At 35.9% G+C, this 14,900-nt stretch overlaps 1 protein-coding gene across 8 annotated transcripts in view; it reads left to right on the top strand.

The window, feature by feature from the left end:
* SEMA5A (semaphorin 5A) overlaps positions 1–14,900 on the top strand; it is a 323,479-nt gene that overhangs the window by 118,265 nt on the left and 190,314 nt on the right. For all 8 annotated transcript variants that reach the window (XM_090137116.1, XM_031589199.2, XM_090137114.1 and 5 more), the window contains one exon: positions 2,296–2,395. In XM_090137116.1, the coding sequence (XP_089993242.1) occupies positions 2,296–2,395 (100 nt within the window). The remainder of the gene's footprint in view (positions 1–2,295; positions 2,396–14,900) is intronic.

A 14,900-nucleotide genomic window follows, 5' to 3' on the forward strand; every position in this document is an offset into this window, starting at 1 on the left:
CTGACCTCTGCCCTCCCTGCTCCAAGCCTGGAAATGGTGTTGATCACCTCCTTGCTGTACCTTGAAGTCTTAATTTTACCATACTGAGACACAAGACAAGCGGAAGAGAATTGCTTCTCGGTCTTCTTGGTAGACTTCTGCCATTAACTCATGTCCTAGGGTTGTCTTTCCAGCCCTGGTGCATCCTCTGCCCTCTGGCCTGGCTTTAAGGCTCTGAATAAATGAGCTTTTTACAGACTTGCATCTCTATTTCTTTATCTGTGTCCTACCCGATTTCTTGACTTTTTATAACTTTACTATTAATCATTTCATACAGAAGGCATCACTGAGTAGTTGAGGTTGCAAAATCAAGTATCCAAAGTTAGAAATTGCCTGTTTTGGTCTTGCCTATGCAGCTTTCTAAGGTGTAAGCATAGATAGATAAATGCATATATAGCTATACAGACCTCTAATGTGTTAATGTGTATATATATTCTTTTCCCTGCTGAATCCTGCTAGGTTCTGTACACGGCATCTGTATTGGTAGCTGGTGGCAGCTGTACATAGTTTTTTAATAAGTGGCCCTATCCCCTCACATGACCTGATTTGATAACCTATCCAGCACAGATGGAAATAGCTACAAATTCTGCAGAACGCGTACAAACTGACATTACAGGCCTGTAATTTCCCAGATGTATAGAGGCTGTCATTAAAAATGCAGAAGTTAGTTTTCTGACACCCAAGTGATTCTACTGTGTGGTTCCATCTGTTTTTTTTTTCTTCCAAATATATGATGCTACAGCTTCTGCACAGTATGTTTAATGGTTCTTTGCAATGGCTGAATACATTTGGGCACAGAACAACATTTTTCTCCTGGGCTCTCTTTGTAGGCATGGATGACCTACTTGTGCTAAAACTTTAATATTAAAATTAAGAACAAATCATCCAGAAACAGGCACCAGACATGGATTATTTCAATCCAGACTTTTGTAAAAGTAAAAATATGCATGTGAGTAAAAGAAGAAATTTTATAATGGGGTTTGATAACCTGAACTGCAGCTGGGGATATCGGTTCCAAAAATGACAATGTCGTAGTATTCTCAGGGGCTGGTGTTGACTGAATTCCAAATGGCCGTGACCGTGTGCTCCCCCTTGGTCTTTTTATTGACTTTTTCGTAACTATAGTCCTTAAATAGATGATTCAGCAGGTCATTGTGTCATACATATGTAGATCTCTTCTACTCTTGTATACATTCCATGTGACTGATTTGCAGCAAATGTTTAAAAATAGCGTTTTGATACCATGAGAATTAAGAGAAACTTCTGAGGGTTGTACTTCTTTGCAACTACACTTTCTTTAAAGAACCATTTATATTCTCAATGTCTGTGTAAAAATAAGTGAATCTTACTATGTTTTCGGAACAAAGTTTGTCATTTTTGTGGTGATATTAACACACTATTGTGTCCAGCTAGCGATATGGATGTAAGAATAATAGCAATATTGATATACAGTGAGCTGTTGTTCTACTGCTTACTGAGCTGGTTATTTATGTGTGTTTAATTTTGAAAATAGGAAATGCAGATACAGCTTGTTGATTTTCAGCAGCTTACCCTCTTTTCTGCTCTGTTTTTTATGTAGTAGTGCATTGGTGTGAGGAAGACAAGTTATAAAAATAAAAAAATGTTAACTTGAATGCCAAGCTTGTTCACTTTTATCTCCCACACCTTTACCTCTTTATTGTGGAAATGATGAAAAGTCAAATTTGCTCATTTTTCTCACCGTTTCCTACTTGGTCACCTGGAGGTGTTCAAGGAACGGTTGGATTTTGTGTTGAGGGACGTGGTTTAGTGAGTACTATTGGTGATAGGTGGATGGTTGGACTGGATGATCTTGAAGGTCATCATTCCAACCATGGTGATTCAGAGATTCTGTGATCTTCTTTAAAGAATAAAACAAAAATAACCACTAGTCCTGGTCTGCTTCTGATGCATGAAAAATTAATCTGACTTCAGTTGTATGTCATCAGCCAGTGTACCGGAGTTGTGCTGAGTTTTTATCTGCTTTAACTGAGGAGAATAACAAATCTGACATGAATCAGACCAAAAGTTTGAATAATTAATTTGAGCATTTAATGGGTGACTGCCTGATTTTATAGGTCTGTAGTGAAGATTATGTGGCAAGGTGGTGAAAATATTCTATATTTCCTCAGCGGACCATACTGAGAACTCACTGCCCCACAGTATCTGCAGATGGACCTGATGTACTGTAACTATGATATTTACGATAACAGATATATTTCTTCTTCATTGTTTTAGAAATTGCCCCTTGGTTACACGTCTTCAGAGCAGAAGATGCTGTAGACTTCTCACAGTTAACATTTGATCCAGGACAAAAAGAGCTTATTGCTGGAGCAAGGTGAGAAATGTATTTTCTTTTCATGTTGCAACAGATTCAATTTTATTATTTATAAGTAATACTGAGCCAAATTCTGACATCAAGTTTCTTTTGTATGACTCTCCTCCTTTCCACACTCACTCAGCTAAAAACTGTCGGTTTGTTTCACTTATTCCTGACCAAAGTTGAAAGATGGAGTGCCTGCTATCAAAGAGTGCACAGTGTCTTACTCTTTTATCCTTTTTAAGAGGGATGTCCTGGGGTACTCTCAAACTTTGTATGCAAACTTTGGGTGCATACAGTTAAACGAGGCAGGTACTGTTTGACACTGTGACAGAAGTTAGTATAACACAAAACTTGTAATGATTTGGCTACACAGTATCGCTCACTCTTCTTGCATGGGTGATTCTAATAATTATTCAGTGCAGTGCCAGTTACAGTGTGCTGAAGGCTGCAGAATTAGTGTTGAAGTCAGTGATAAACATCATTTCTACGCAGTAAGACAGTACTTTGCAAGCTGTGATAAATAGTGATGCTGTCCTAGCTGTCAACATTGGAAGCACTGTCAGTCCTTATATAACAGTTTTTTTTCTCTTAGTATCCAAACATTTTCCTTGGCAAAAGATCTTAGCCAACTGACTTAAATAATAAGTCTTCCTTTTGAATGTATTTTACTGCACAAAATTTTTGAAGTTCTAGTCATGCAATTTTTTTGTTAGGTTTAGCATTGGAGTATATTTGTTTTCCAGTTTGTTTCCTAATTGAAAGTGAGTTTGAACCAGACAGAGCAGTATAATGCACTGCAAGAAACTTTTGTCCCTGCAAGAGGTGAACCTTTCTGTGTGCCTAGCACACCTGAAATGAGATTTATTGTGTACTCATATTGATTTGCTATTGTCTGAGATGCCAAGTGCAACGAGGCATAAGGCTATCAGCTAGTACCATTTTATAAAGAGATCCAGCATAAGTCAGAGCTGTCTGAGCCCCTCTGCAGTCCCATGAAGCTACATCTTGGATGAATGCATACTGTATGGATCTTAATACCTTATGAAAAAAAAAGAACTTTCCTCTATTTTCTCATAGGCTCCAAATCTCAGGGAAGATTATGCTCACTAGAATTTTTGCTTTTAATGAATAGCTATGAGATGAGCTTCAGATGCCTTTCTTGAATTGTCAGTGATTATGAAAAAATACCAGTTGCCTATTCTGCCTTTTGCAAAAGACCAAATGCAGTAAGAGCAATAGGGATCCATTTGGCTTCTGTGCATGTCATTACTACTTCAGAGCAAGAGATATGAAGCTCTGACAAAAAAAAGCGTAATTGAAAATAATCAGTGTCATTAAAATCACAATAGAAGTCTTTGTTTTTCACAGTCCATCATAGCTGACTGTTATGTGTTCACGTAATTTGTTAGATTTTTCAGTTCCTTATTCTGTATTTTCAATCTAAATTTTGAGTTTTCCCACAATGCTGTTTGTTTTTCTTCCCCAGAGACCTCATACTATTGACTGCACTTGCTGTTGAGTTGCTCTGACTGTACATATTATTAGTACTATTTTTTTTTACTATTTTTTCACTACATATTCTACTATTCTTGAAGCACTTGCTATACTATATGATGACATTATGTGTCATGGGGTCATAGATTCAGTTGATGAGCAAGCTATTGCTGGGGTGCGGCAGTCCCGTAACTGCAAGAGTTGGTGTTACTGACTATGTACATTTTATGTGGAGTCCTCCTGATTGTGTAGAGTGAATCCATTCTGAGAATGTGATGTTGAGCTTCCAGCTCCTTTTCAGCTGTGATGATTGCAGTCATTTGTAGTCACAAGTGGCTCCCAGGATATTACTAATGTGAATTTTTGCAAAATTTGAGAAGAGGAAATAAATTTCTGAGTGTCTGTGTGTGTAACTTCATCTGTTGAGTGATGAGTTCTCTGAGTTTTTCCTTGAAGCATTGTTTGTATCTGTGCTTCACTCTAAGTCGTCTGAATAGAGCATTAGCATTATTATATTTGAACTAAGGCCTGTGAATAAATATTAGTTCAAGTTTCTTCCTCATGTACTTTATTGGCTTCACATGTCCTAAAAGCAGTGAGAAATAAATTTTCCTAAGCTGCTAAATGTGCTCTAATGAAAGACAGTGAGAAGAATGCATTGTTAATTTCTCATTTCCTGTGGAATATCATTTGCAGAATCGTTTGTCTTGAATTATTCCAAGAAATTATACGTTTTTTTATTATTTTGTGTTCTTGTACTAGCACTTTTGTATTGAAAAACTAGTAACTACATCAAATGAAATTTCACGAAGATTAGGCTGCTAAAATTTCCTGTTTTAGTGGTGAAAATGATGATCTGTAATTTTTTAACATGTTACCCAGTCATTCAGTAGCAGTGTGACACGTGGAAAAGATGCAAATAAACTTGCATTAATGTATTAGTTGATTTACATCGTCAGGAAAAGTACTCCTATTACGAATTACTTCTCAAGCATCCAAACAAAACTGATGGGTTATGCTTATTCCCCTAGGCTTCTGCTTTAGTTGAGCTGATTAAGAATGATTTTCCCAGCCCAGAGCTCTTCTATCTTCCATATTTTATAGCCTCTATAGAAGTTCATGACTTCTTTAATGTAATGAGCAAGGTAGATAGAGAGGATCCCAGCTGGGATACACACTGGATTCCCATTGGAGGCTGCCAGCATCATGCAGCTAAGCAAACAGGCAGATATGATCCTAATACTCATTAAAAACTGTCTCCATTAGTGACAGAGAAAGATTAATATCATTGCACAAGATTTTTGAGAGAATTAAACTGTAAAAATATATATAATTCTGCTTATATATGCTTAAAAGAGTTGTAGGGAAGAGCTGCTAGAAGAAGAGAACTGGAATCAATGTTGGGAGAAAAGACTGAGCCTGTGTGCAGTGACTGCCTATAAATCCATCAGTGGGTACATCTAGTGGAGGAAATAGCTAGTATTAACTGCACAGTAGTATTGGCAGAAAACCAAATTATTTGAAGTTGGCCATGGGTAATTTAATCAAGAAACAATGAGTTTTGTCACATTTTACCAGTATGAACAGAAGAGAAATAGCTATTCTTCAGACAGAGATCTCTAAATAATGAAAGGAAGAGTATTTTCCATAGCAGGCAGTTAGCAGGAAGGCTATTTGCAGTCCTTTACTGCTAAAATTAGTCTTGCCTACTAATTTTGGGAAATAAAGGTGGTCCTCTGGTTGTCTGTGGACATTCTGTAGCTGTTTTGCAAAAAAACTTCATTTTTTCTCCTGGACACAGCTGTCTTCCCATCCTCATGAGACGTCTCTGGCTGACATTTTGTTTTGCAAAATGTTCAGTTCTCTTGCAGATTTTGAGTTGATTAAGTAGGAGTATCTTAGGCTCATTTCAATTTTCTTGCACCATCCATAGAGATCTCTGAAAGTTATCTGAAGTGGTTCAGTGCTAGCTTACACTTCCATTTTAACCATCCTACCCATCCTAGTGTTAGGATTTTCCTTGTGCTACTGTTTTGCCTACAACTTGGAACAACTGCCCCATTTCCCCGATTCCTCCACCCCTATTCTAGAGAGAAATTGTCAATCTGAGTAAAGGTTCTTTTTGTCTCAGTCTGGCTTATTTCTAGAGTGTGCACAGTTATGTTTCTCTGAATGCGATAGAATGAATAACTGCAGTCAATCTTTGTTAATTGCCTCTCTGATTTCTCACAAATCTTGTATTTGAACCGTGGGAGGTGTCTTGACCTCCTGGGTCACACTTATATGCTTTTCCTATCATGAAATCCAACCTGTTTTAGTAGTGACTACTTTAGTTTCTGAATATTTCTGTTCAGTAAATGTTCAATTATACCTTCTGTTTTAATGTTAAAAGAACAATAGCAGAGCTAGTGTTTAGTGTAGGCTTGCACTGGTCTTCATATCAAAGAGTTGACAATCATTAACCCCCTTCCAGTGTAGCAGGTTTGCTTAATAACATATTGAATCTGAAGCACAAATATTGTAGTACTTTTCTTTTAAAACCCTACGATTGTCTTCTGTCAACCTGCTGTGCAAACTGAGATATATGTGTGCTGTTGGCAAGGGTTTCAGAGGGAGAGGAGTGTCTTCTAAAATGATGGATGAATTAACCTGGATCTCAGTAACAACCTTCCATTGCTCTGATTGCCTGGGACCTTTTCCCACAACTTGCCTGTGTAGAAAATTTAATTTAGTTAGCTTTGAGAAATAGGAGGAATGGGGTTAGAGGAGGTGGAGACAGACATGTGTAGAGATAGGGGGAGAAACTGGATTACCTGACATTGATGAAGCAGCCCAAAGCACGTGGTGAGGACAAGCAAAGATTAAACTTCAATTTCTGAAGCTGAATTAGTGGGAAGAAGAATTGTTTCTATTTTGGTTGCTAGGTTTTAAAATTAGCACGTGGAGAATATGACAGATTTTTCAGTATTATGTCAATTGGATCTAGATTTAATGTAAAATGAACTGTTTCTCCTAATAGGTATGTGTTAAATTGGATGAGATTATACATTTAAGTGAAATGAAATAAAATAGTTTCATGAGAGACTCTGTTCACTTGTATGGATGCAAAACAACTTTTAGTACATCACAGGGTGGCTGTTGGCTTTTGATGTTGAGTTTTATGGGAGAATAGCTAAATTACCCTATCTCTAAGCTTTGCCCCAGACATTGTTCGTTACACTGTGTATGACCTGACAGACAAAGTAAATGAGTTCTTTGAAAATCTGAAACATTCACAGGAACTCATTTGTTTTCTTAAAAAAAAATAAAATAAAAAAAAAAATAGGTCATCACACACACAAGCTCAAAGAAATGAAAGGCCATTTGTTTATCTTATTCTGATAAATCCTGATAAAATATTCAGATGCACATTTATCTATGTGCTATTTAGTGGACCTACTTAGCATCTAATCAAATATGATAATTAATCCTATATTTTGGGAAGCCAGAAAGCATGGAGATCATGAAGTTCCCCACTTGCTTTCTTTTTTCATACAGGCTTTGCTCCATCTCCTGTGGTGTTTTCTTTGTTTCCCTCCTGGAAAGCTCAAATCAGTGGGGGAAGACCTACTCAGGGGGAGGATGCAGCAGTGTCGGAATTATTTCGACAAATAGTGCATTGCCTTCTTTCTCTTCATCCCCTGTCAATACAGTAAACACTTAACAACTCTGGTTATTATAAAATCTGAAAGTCTTCCAGACATCTTGGTAAACAGAATCTAAACTAGAATCTGGTCTCAAACCCAATAGTTCAAAGGAGAAATGTTGGGGTTTGAAATAGTTGCATTTTCTTTCCATCTGTTCTTTTTTTTGTTGTTGTTAGTTTTTCTTTCACTAAAATTGTTTTATTCAAACTGTACCAGGTTATACCAAAAGAAGGTTATTTGTTTAGAGCAAGAGTAAAGTAACCCTCTTCTTCCCAAGCATCTTCTGCTTAAAATTGTGGACTGGTAAGAGCCTGACTGGAGGCTATTCATGAAATGCACTTATTTAGTTTTTATAATTCAAATTTGGCTAGTTTTTACTATACTTTAAATTCTTTTGTTTGCTTATCAAAAATGGGTTCTAAAGCTATTATCCAACTTTTTTTTTTTTTTCTAAATAGGATATGTAGATATGTAGATTGATTGATTTAAAAGCAGAGCATTTTAACAGTAGTGGCTTTCTCCTGTATGTTCTCCTTCAAGTTAATTAAACTTGCTTTGAGGTTTATCACTTGCTTGGAGGTGGCTTATTGCCTCAGTCACTCCTTATCCTGCTGATGAAGGACTATAACAGTATGGCTTTTCACTTAATTAGATGTGTGTTTGGGAACGTTAATTTGAACCATTACTACTACTTGCCATGATAACAGAAAGGCAAATTAAGGGATTCATTAACAGTGGTTTACAGATCTCTAATAAAGGAATAAATAACTGTACAGGTTCACTTCTAACTGTTGTCTGCTCCCAGCAGGAGAATCTGAGTCTGTTGTTAATGAGATGCTTTGAGCGTACTGGGAGAATATAGGCACCAGGAATTAGCTGCTGCATGCTTTGAACATCCATCTGGGTTTTATTGCTCATTTAACACTTTGTTCAGAGTAATCAATGTCTGTCCTTCCACTGATTGATTTGATCTAACTTAAGGTATGGTTTAATGTTAAATCTAAGAGAAATTATCATTCTACTGAAAAAGGAGGGTCTTTCTCCTCTCGTCTCCCTTTTCTACCTTTTTAATGGATTTTTAAATATTTTTAAAAGCTAACACCTTGTCCCTCTCCTGCTCATGTCTTCCTCCACTATGACACTTCTTCATCCAGGTCTGGTGATAAGTTGATTGCAAAGTAAGACTACTACTAAAGACTAGACATTTCTCTAATCCTGCAAAAATTATTCATTTTATATCGTGCTGTTATAATGTTTTGCCATTTTATTTACTGTACGAACGTGATGAAACATTAGAAGAGCTCTAGAAGTTGACCCAGGACAAGACAAAAAGAAATATGGCAGGAATAAATGAAGATTTTTTAGCAGAGACCATGGTTATTTCAGAGTAAACCATCTTCAGAAATAACATCAAAAGAAAGGCATTCTGAAGATGCCTGTCTTTAATTGAAGTAATTGTCTTTATGTGTACATACCTGATGTGTGCTAATTGTAGTACAGACTTTGCTATGGGATATGGCAACTTGTGCTTGCTTTTGCTTCCTGGTTAGACTATATTCTCATGCCATTTTTCTACTCCTTTCTTCTTTAATGGTCTTCAATCTAGCTGTACTGTTTTAGTTCAATCTTGCTGACAGATAGGTTGTGCTTTCTGACCTTGCCTACTTCTGTGTACTTTTACAGCACTGGAGTGAAGGGCAGGGAGATGCTGCCTAAGAATCTGATACCGTGATATAGAAGTCCTAGAAAGCAGCAGTGAGACTTTAAGATATTAAACATTCAAATTGTGAAAGACCATTGAAAATATTCATGACTATTTATGTGGTAGGGTACTGTACAGTATATATCGTATCTTCCAAAATATACAAATAAAGGGCATATACTTGAAGATAAGTGTTGCTACACAAGAGTATTAAAGACTTGGTCTACCATTATGACATACCTGATTAATGCTTTTGTTGTGGTGATATTTCAAATAAAACTAGAATGAATAGTGGATTAAGCTCACAGAGTTGTATGTATTTAAAGAATTATAACCAGAAAAGCTATGATCTAAAGGCATAAGAGATGCACAGATGACAGATACACTGTGATTGTCGCCAGCTTTGGGAGCCCAGGTACTGCGTGAAGGAAGCTTGAGCTGACAGAAGACGACTGTAATTTGTTTGAGATGGCCTGAGAGGACTTTGGAAGGAAAGTGAGCTCCAGAGTTGCAGAGACAAGCCACCTTTCTCCTTTTCCTGCAGAAGCAGTTTGCATGAAATATCTAAAAGCAATGCCTGGCTCTTATTGGTCCTCTGTAAGGCATGCTTTGTTGAGGCTGTGTGTAGAGTCACAGGGATGTGTGTATTATAAGAGTTGTTAATCCTGACAAGCAATCATCATAGAAATAAATCAGATTTGATAAGATCCTTGTTGACTGGGTTAATTTAGTTTATAATACCATTTTTTCCTAATTCATGCCAGTTCTTTTTGCAAAGCTGAGTGTCTGCTGGCCAGTCTGATAACCTCAGCCTTCCTTTGTCCTTTTGAATATTGATAAAACTTAACTTTACTTTTCATTATTGTGATTTTACTGTTGTCATTTAATATAGATTTCTTTTTATTTCTGAGATGTTATTCTTAACTCTTTCATGCTTTTTTTTTTTTTTTTTCCTGTATGTTAATAAACCAAGTCAATTTCCTACATGGTAAGTTTATGATATAGGTTATCTACTTTCCACTGATTGTTTTAGTTCCAAATGCTACTTTTATTGCACTGAGGAACTGGAATTGGCTTTCACCCAAAGCTTCCCTTTTTCAATTATGAAATAATGACTTCTGACTTTCACTTAATATTTAATTTTGAGGGAGCTTATACTTTAGTCTTAATTATTTTTTTTTCTTTCAGTAAATTATGCTAAATTTTGCTCCTTCATGTGAAACAATTTCTTCAAATGTCCACAGGAAAGAATTTTTTGCTGTTTTATTTCCAGGAGATTTGGCCATATCTGTTTGGTTGTGCCTTGAGTTTCTGACTTGAGCTCCCAGTTGCAGAGGAATATGGGTGCTTGTATGTTTTGGTTTGTTTTTTTTTTTTAATTTTGTTTTGGCTATCTTATACTTTTTTCAAAAATTGAGCCTACAGTACATTCTCCTAAGTGGTGTGTGCCACCTTAATATTCTTTTAATTCACATCTGTGCTTAATACAACAGTATTTATTGTTCAAATTTTATGTCTTGCTGTTTCACTAAAAGAGGAAAGTACTATGTTTCACAACCATTTTTATACTTGATAGTGGACGGGTTTTCACCCGTCGATTTTGGCATGGACTTGAAACATGAAACATGTAGCAGATAAATTTTATCCTTTTACTTGAAGTCATGCAGGATGTATTCACTGCAATAAATTGAAGTACATGGGGACTACTGATTGCTTTTTGTGGTGCTTCATTCAGTTCCCATTGATGCCTGTGGAAGTCTTTGTTATTGAGTTTAAGCAGTCTCATGATTAACCAATTCTGCTTGGTAGAGCGCAGCCAGGAAAGTTGTTCAGTACTGAGAATGTAAAGCAAGCTTGTCTGTTGAGGATCTAAGGTAATGTAGGATTGTGCATTTTCTTGCAGTTATGTTTTTTTTTCTCATTACAGTGTCCTCCTCTTTGCAGATTTATGTAACATTTTTGTTTTTTTCATTCATTAAATGCAAAATGGAAACAAATTTACTAATTACAGACAGTGTAAAATCAGTTTAATTCCAGCATGTGAAGTTGTATTGGTCTTACTTTTATTACCACTGTACTTAGACAAGAGACGGACCTGCATGCTAAAAGGTCTATAGCTATCCTTCAGACATGTGCTTGAACAGTTTTATTTTACATCTACTGTTGCCTTTGAAGTATATATGCAGTGTAGTGAATTGAAACAGATTAGAAAATAGCAATCCCAGGCATAAACTTAACAACATCTCTAAATAAGCATTGTGACCTGTCCCATGAGAGGCCTAATGATTGCATATAGCAGGAAAGTTAGTGCTGGCTTTTCCTTTGGGCTGACAAAGTTATCAGTACCATATTTTCAGTGTGTTTTTTTTTACTCTTACATTTATTTATTTAGATTTTTCTCAGATATACCCCTTTCTAATGAGTTCTTGTATGTTAAACTGTTATATGTATAGTGATAAATATAGACTTAGTAGTTTTACGGAGGTGGAGATGTTTTTGTAGGAGTAGTTCTGATTGCAAACCAAGTGCTAATTCGCTAATTGTTCTCACTTTATTCATGTTGTAACATTCACTCTGTGCTATCCATTTGCCCAATTTGCCTTCATGTTACAAGTTTTAATGCTTTTGCAATTTATTGCACTTTGATTTCCTTCTTCTTTTTATTTTAACTGGTTTTACTAAACTGAGAAATGTAATTGGTTGTTGGCAACCATATACAGTTGGAAAATGTAGAAATGTACAGTAATTAGCTCTGGCTCTTGACTTATTCACATGAACATTTTATTATTTCAAACACTTACTGGATCAATATTTCTAATTTCACTGGTTATATTACTGGGAGAAGCATGGGATATAAATGTCATTTTCTTAGGAACACAATGACTTTCAGCCCTTCTATTTCACTAGGACTGCATTCTTTTTTCTTTTTTTTTTTTGTTTCAATTTGGATCAGTGATTCACTTTTTAATAAGTTGAAATGATGTCATATTGAAACACCATAGAAATTCATCATTAATAATACAATATTCCTCAATCATTGTTTTGTGATGCCACATCAGTGATAAAGATTCAGTAGCTATCTCAAGACAAAGTACCCATAGGGACTGACATGACACTGTGTGGAAGAACTGACCTGAAAAATAGAAGTGTGAGATGAGACTGTGCTCATATATCCTAGAACAGTGAATCCATTTATTTGTAGAGTGAGATGTGACTCTGATACCACTGAGTTAAGAAAACAATTTATACCTGCTGTGGATGCAGTTCAACTTCTCTGGAAGAAAAAAAGGTGTCCTTCTTCTGTAAATGAAAGAAAGATTTGCAACAGCAGTGAAGCGGCAGGTTTCTTAGCTTTGATATCTGGAGTGAAAGAAGCATGATCAATGATGGTTGATGGAAACAATTCCATATATGCATTGAAATATGAACCTATTTTACTATATGTATGTTCCTTGTTGACTATATCTGAGCAAGATAAAAATATGAAGTTAATTTTTGTTTTTACAGAGATAGCACAGATGGGTTAGAAAACTATATGCATCATTTCCTCACTTTCAATGGAAGTCTTTAAAGTTAATGTGCACTTTACTTGAGGATGAAGGTCTATGTAAACACTGTACCCTTTCCTTTGTTTTCAAGACTCTTTATGACTCAAACACAGATACTGTAGTAATATTATATATATATATATATATATCTATCTTAAGGGAGAGATGATTTCCCTTCTTTGCTATACATATGCAATTTAAGAAGACCTCATGTATATGTGACCACATATGACTCAATACATAAAAATAGATGCATGCAGACTGCCAGCAACAAACAGAGCTGACTGTGATCGTAATTGCGTTTCTGAGATACGTGATTTGATAAATAACATTTTTCATTGTTTAGACATAGGCTGCTTTTTCTAAGGCTCATTTAAAATACAGGTCCTCACTGTCTGTGCCCATTAGAAATATCTCATGCCTGTTTGAAAAGAATCAGAATTATTATGTCCAAAAACACGTCCAGATATCAATTTCAATTATACCAATTTCAGAGTGTAATATTTCTGATCCTTTGCAATTATTGCAAATATTTAAATCCAAAGTTTAAATTCAATTGTCTCTTTACTATCTATTTTTGTTTACTTTGTTCAAATGAATTTTTTGAAACCTGTTAAAATAATCTTACACATTTGTTGTGAAAAAAACAAAAATTAGTCATGTTTATATTTTCTTTTTTCAAAAATTTATTGTTTTTTAATTATTTGCTTTAAAATGATTACTCCATAGTCACTTTGGAAAAGGCAGAATGGCTCTAAATAGGATCAAAAATAAGGGGAAAATAAGCATAATGAAAAGAAGAAAAATGTGTGTGGGAAGTGAGTATGAAAGAAGTGAGGGATGGGAGGTGGGAAAGATGGGCAGAAGGAATGTAAAAACGGAGGATGGAAGATGAAGAGCCATATTGCAGACATAACACAAAAGAGAATCTGCAGTAGAGATAAGGACCTACTGAAATAATTCTGAAGATGGGGTGCTATTTTTTTTTTTTTTTTTTTAGTGATAACTGTGGCCTGATATTATGGGTGCTACCAACAGAACTAGTTTATAAGAAAAGATGTAACAATACATGCTGAAGAAAGTGTTTGCTCAGAGGGACACACTCATCTTTCTGAATAATTGAACCTATCATTTCCAAATTTGTGGAGACTTTATTGCACTCTACAACTTCCTGAAGGGAGGTTGTGATGTGGAGGAGTTTGGCCTCTTCTCCCAGACTGCAAACAGGACCTGAGGAAATGGCCACATGTTGTACCAGAGGAGGTTTAGGTTAGATATAAGGAAGAATTTTTTCTCTCAGATGGTGGTCAGGTACTGGAATGGCTGCCCAGGGAGGTGGTGGAGTCGCCATCTCTAGCAGTGTTCAAGAGGCATCTGGATGAGGGGCTACGAGATATGGTTTAGTAGCTTGTGGTAGCAATGGTAATGGGAGGACAGTTGGACTAGATGATCTTGCAGGTTGTTTCCAACCTTGTGATTCTATGATTCTATGATTCAGAGGTTCCATTGCAGTGCTTTGTGTCACATCTCGTTCAGGATTCACCTCAACTCCTCCTTTGTTCCTTAGGAGCAGTAATACTGCAGAAGAGCAAAAGTGGAGTGAGAAATATTTTTGCAATAAAAACATGGATTTTTTAAAATACAATTTGTTCATGTACAGCTCTGATGAAAATAAAAAACAAAAATGAAAAGAAAACTAAAACAAACAAAAACCAAAAACAACTTTTTGTGTCAAAGAAGTTACATCAGATAATGATAAATTTTCAATCAGAATTATGAAGACTTTGTGGCTTACGTAGAGATTTTGTTGTAATGGATTCCTCTGCTTCAAACTGTACATGTGTGTCACTGAGCTAACTGTACAAAGTTTCTGTATTGTCAAGAGAAATAGACAGCTTTAATCGACATGCTGTTTTATTCTTGTTTAGACAATTAACGCTGGTAATATGAATCTGCTGAAGAACTGAGTATTTCATCCAGTTGATTCTAATGGAGGATGGACTGTATGGTCCAGAACTCCATACATGCAGTGTAAATATCCATTTCATATATAGTTTTCAAGCTGAAAGTCAGTTATGGAAATTACCATA

This window comes from Phasianus colchicus, chromosome 3, assembly GCF_987193195.1.
Source record: "Phasianus colchicus chromosome 3, bPhaCol1.hap1.1, whole genome shotgun sequence".
Taxonomy (NCBI): Eukaryota; Metazoa; Chordata; class Aves; order Galliformes; family Phasianidae; genus Phasianus; species Phasianus colchicus.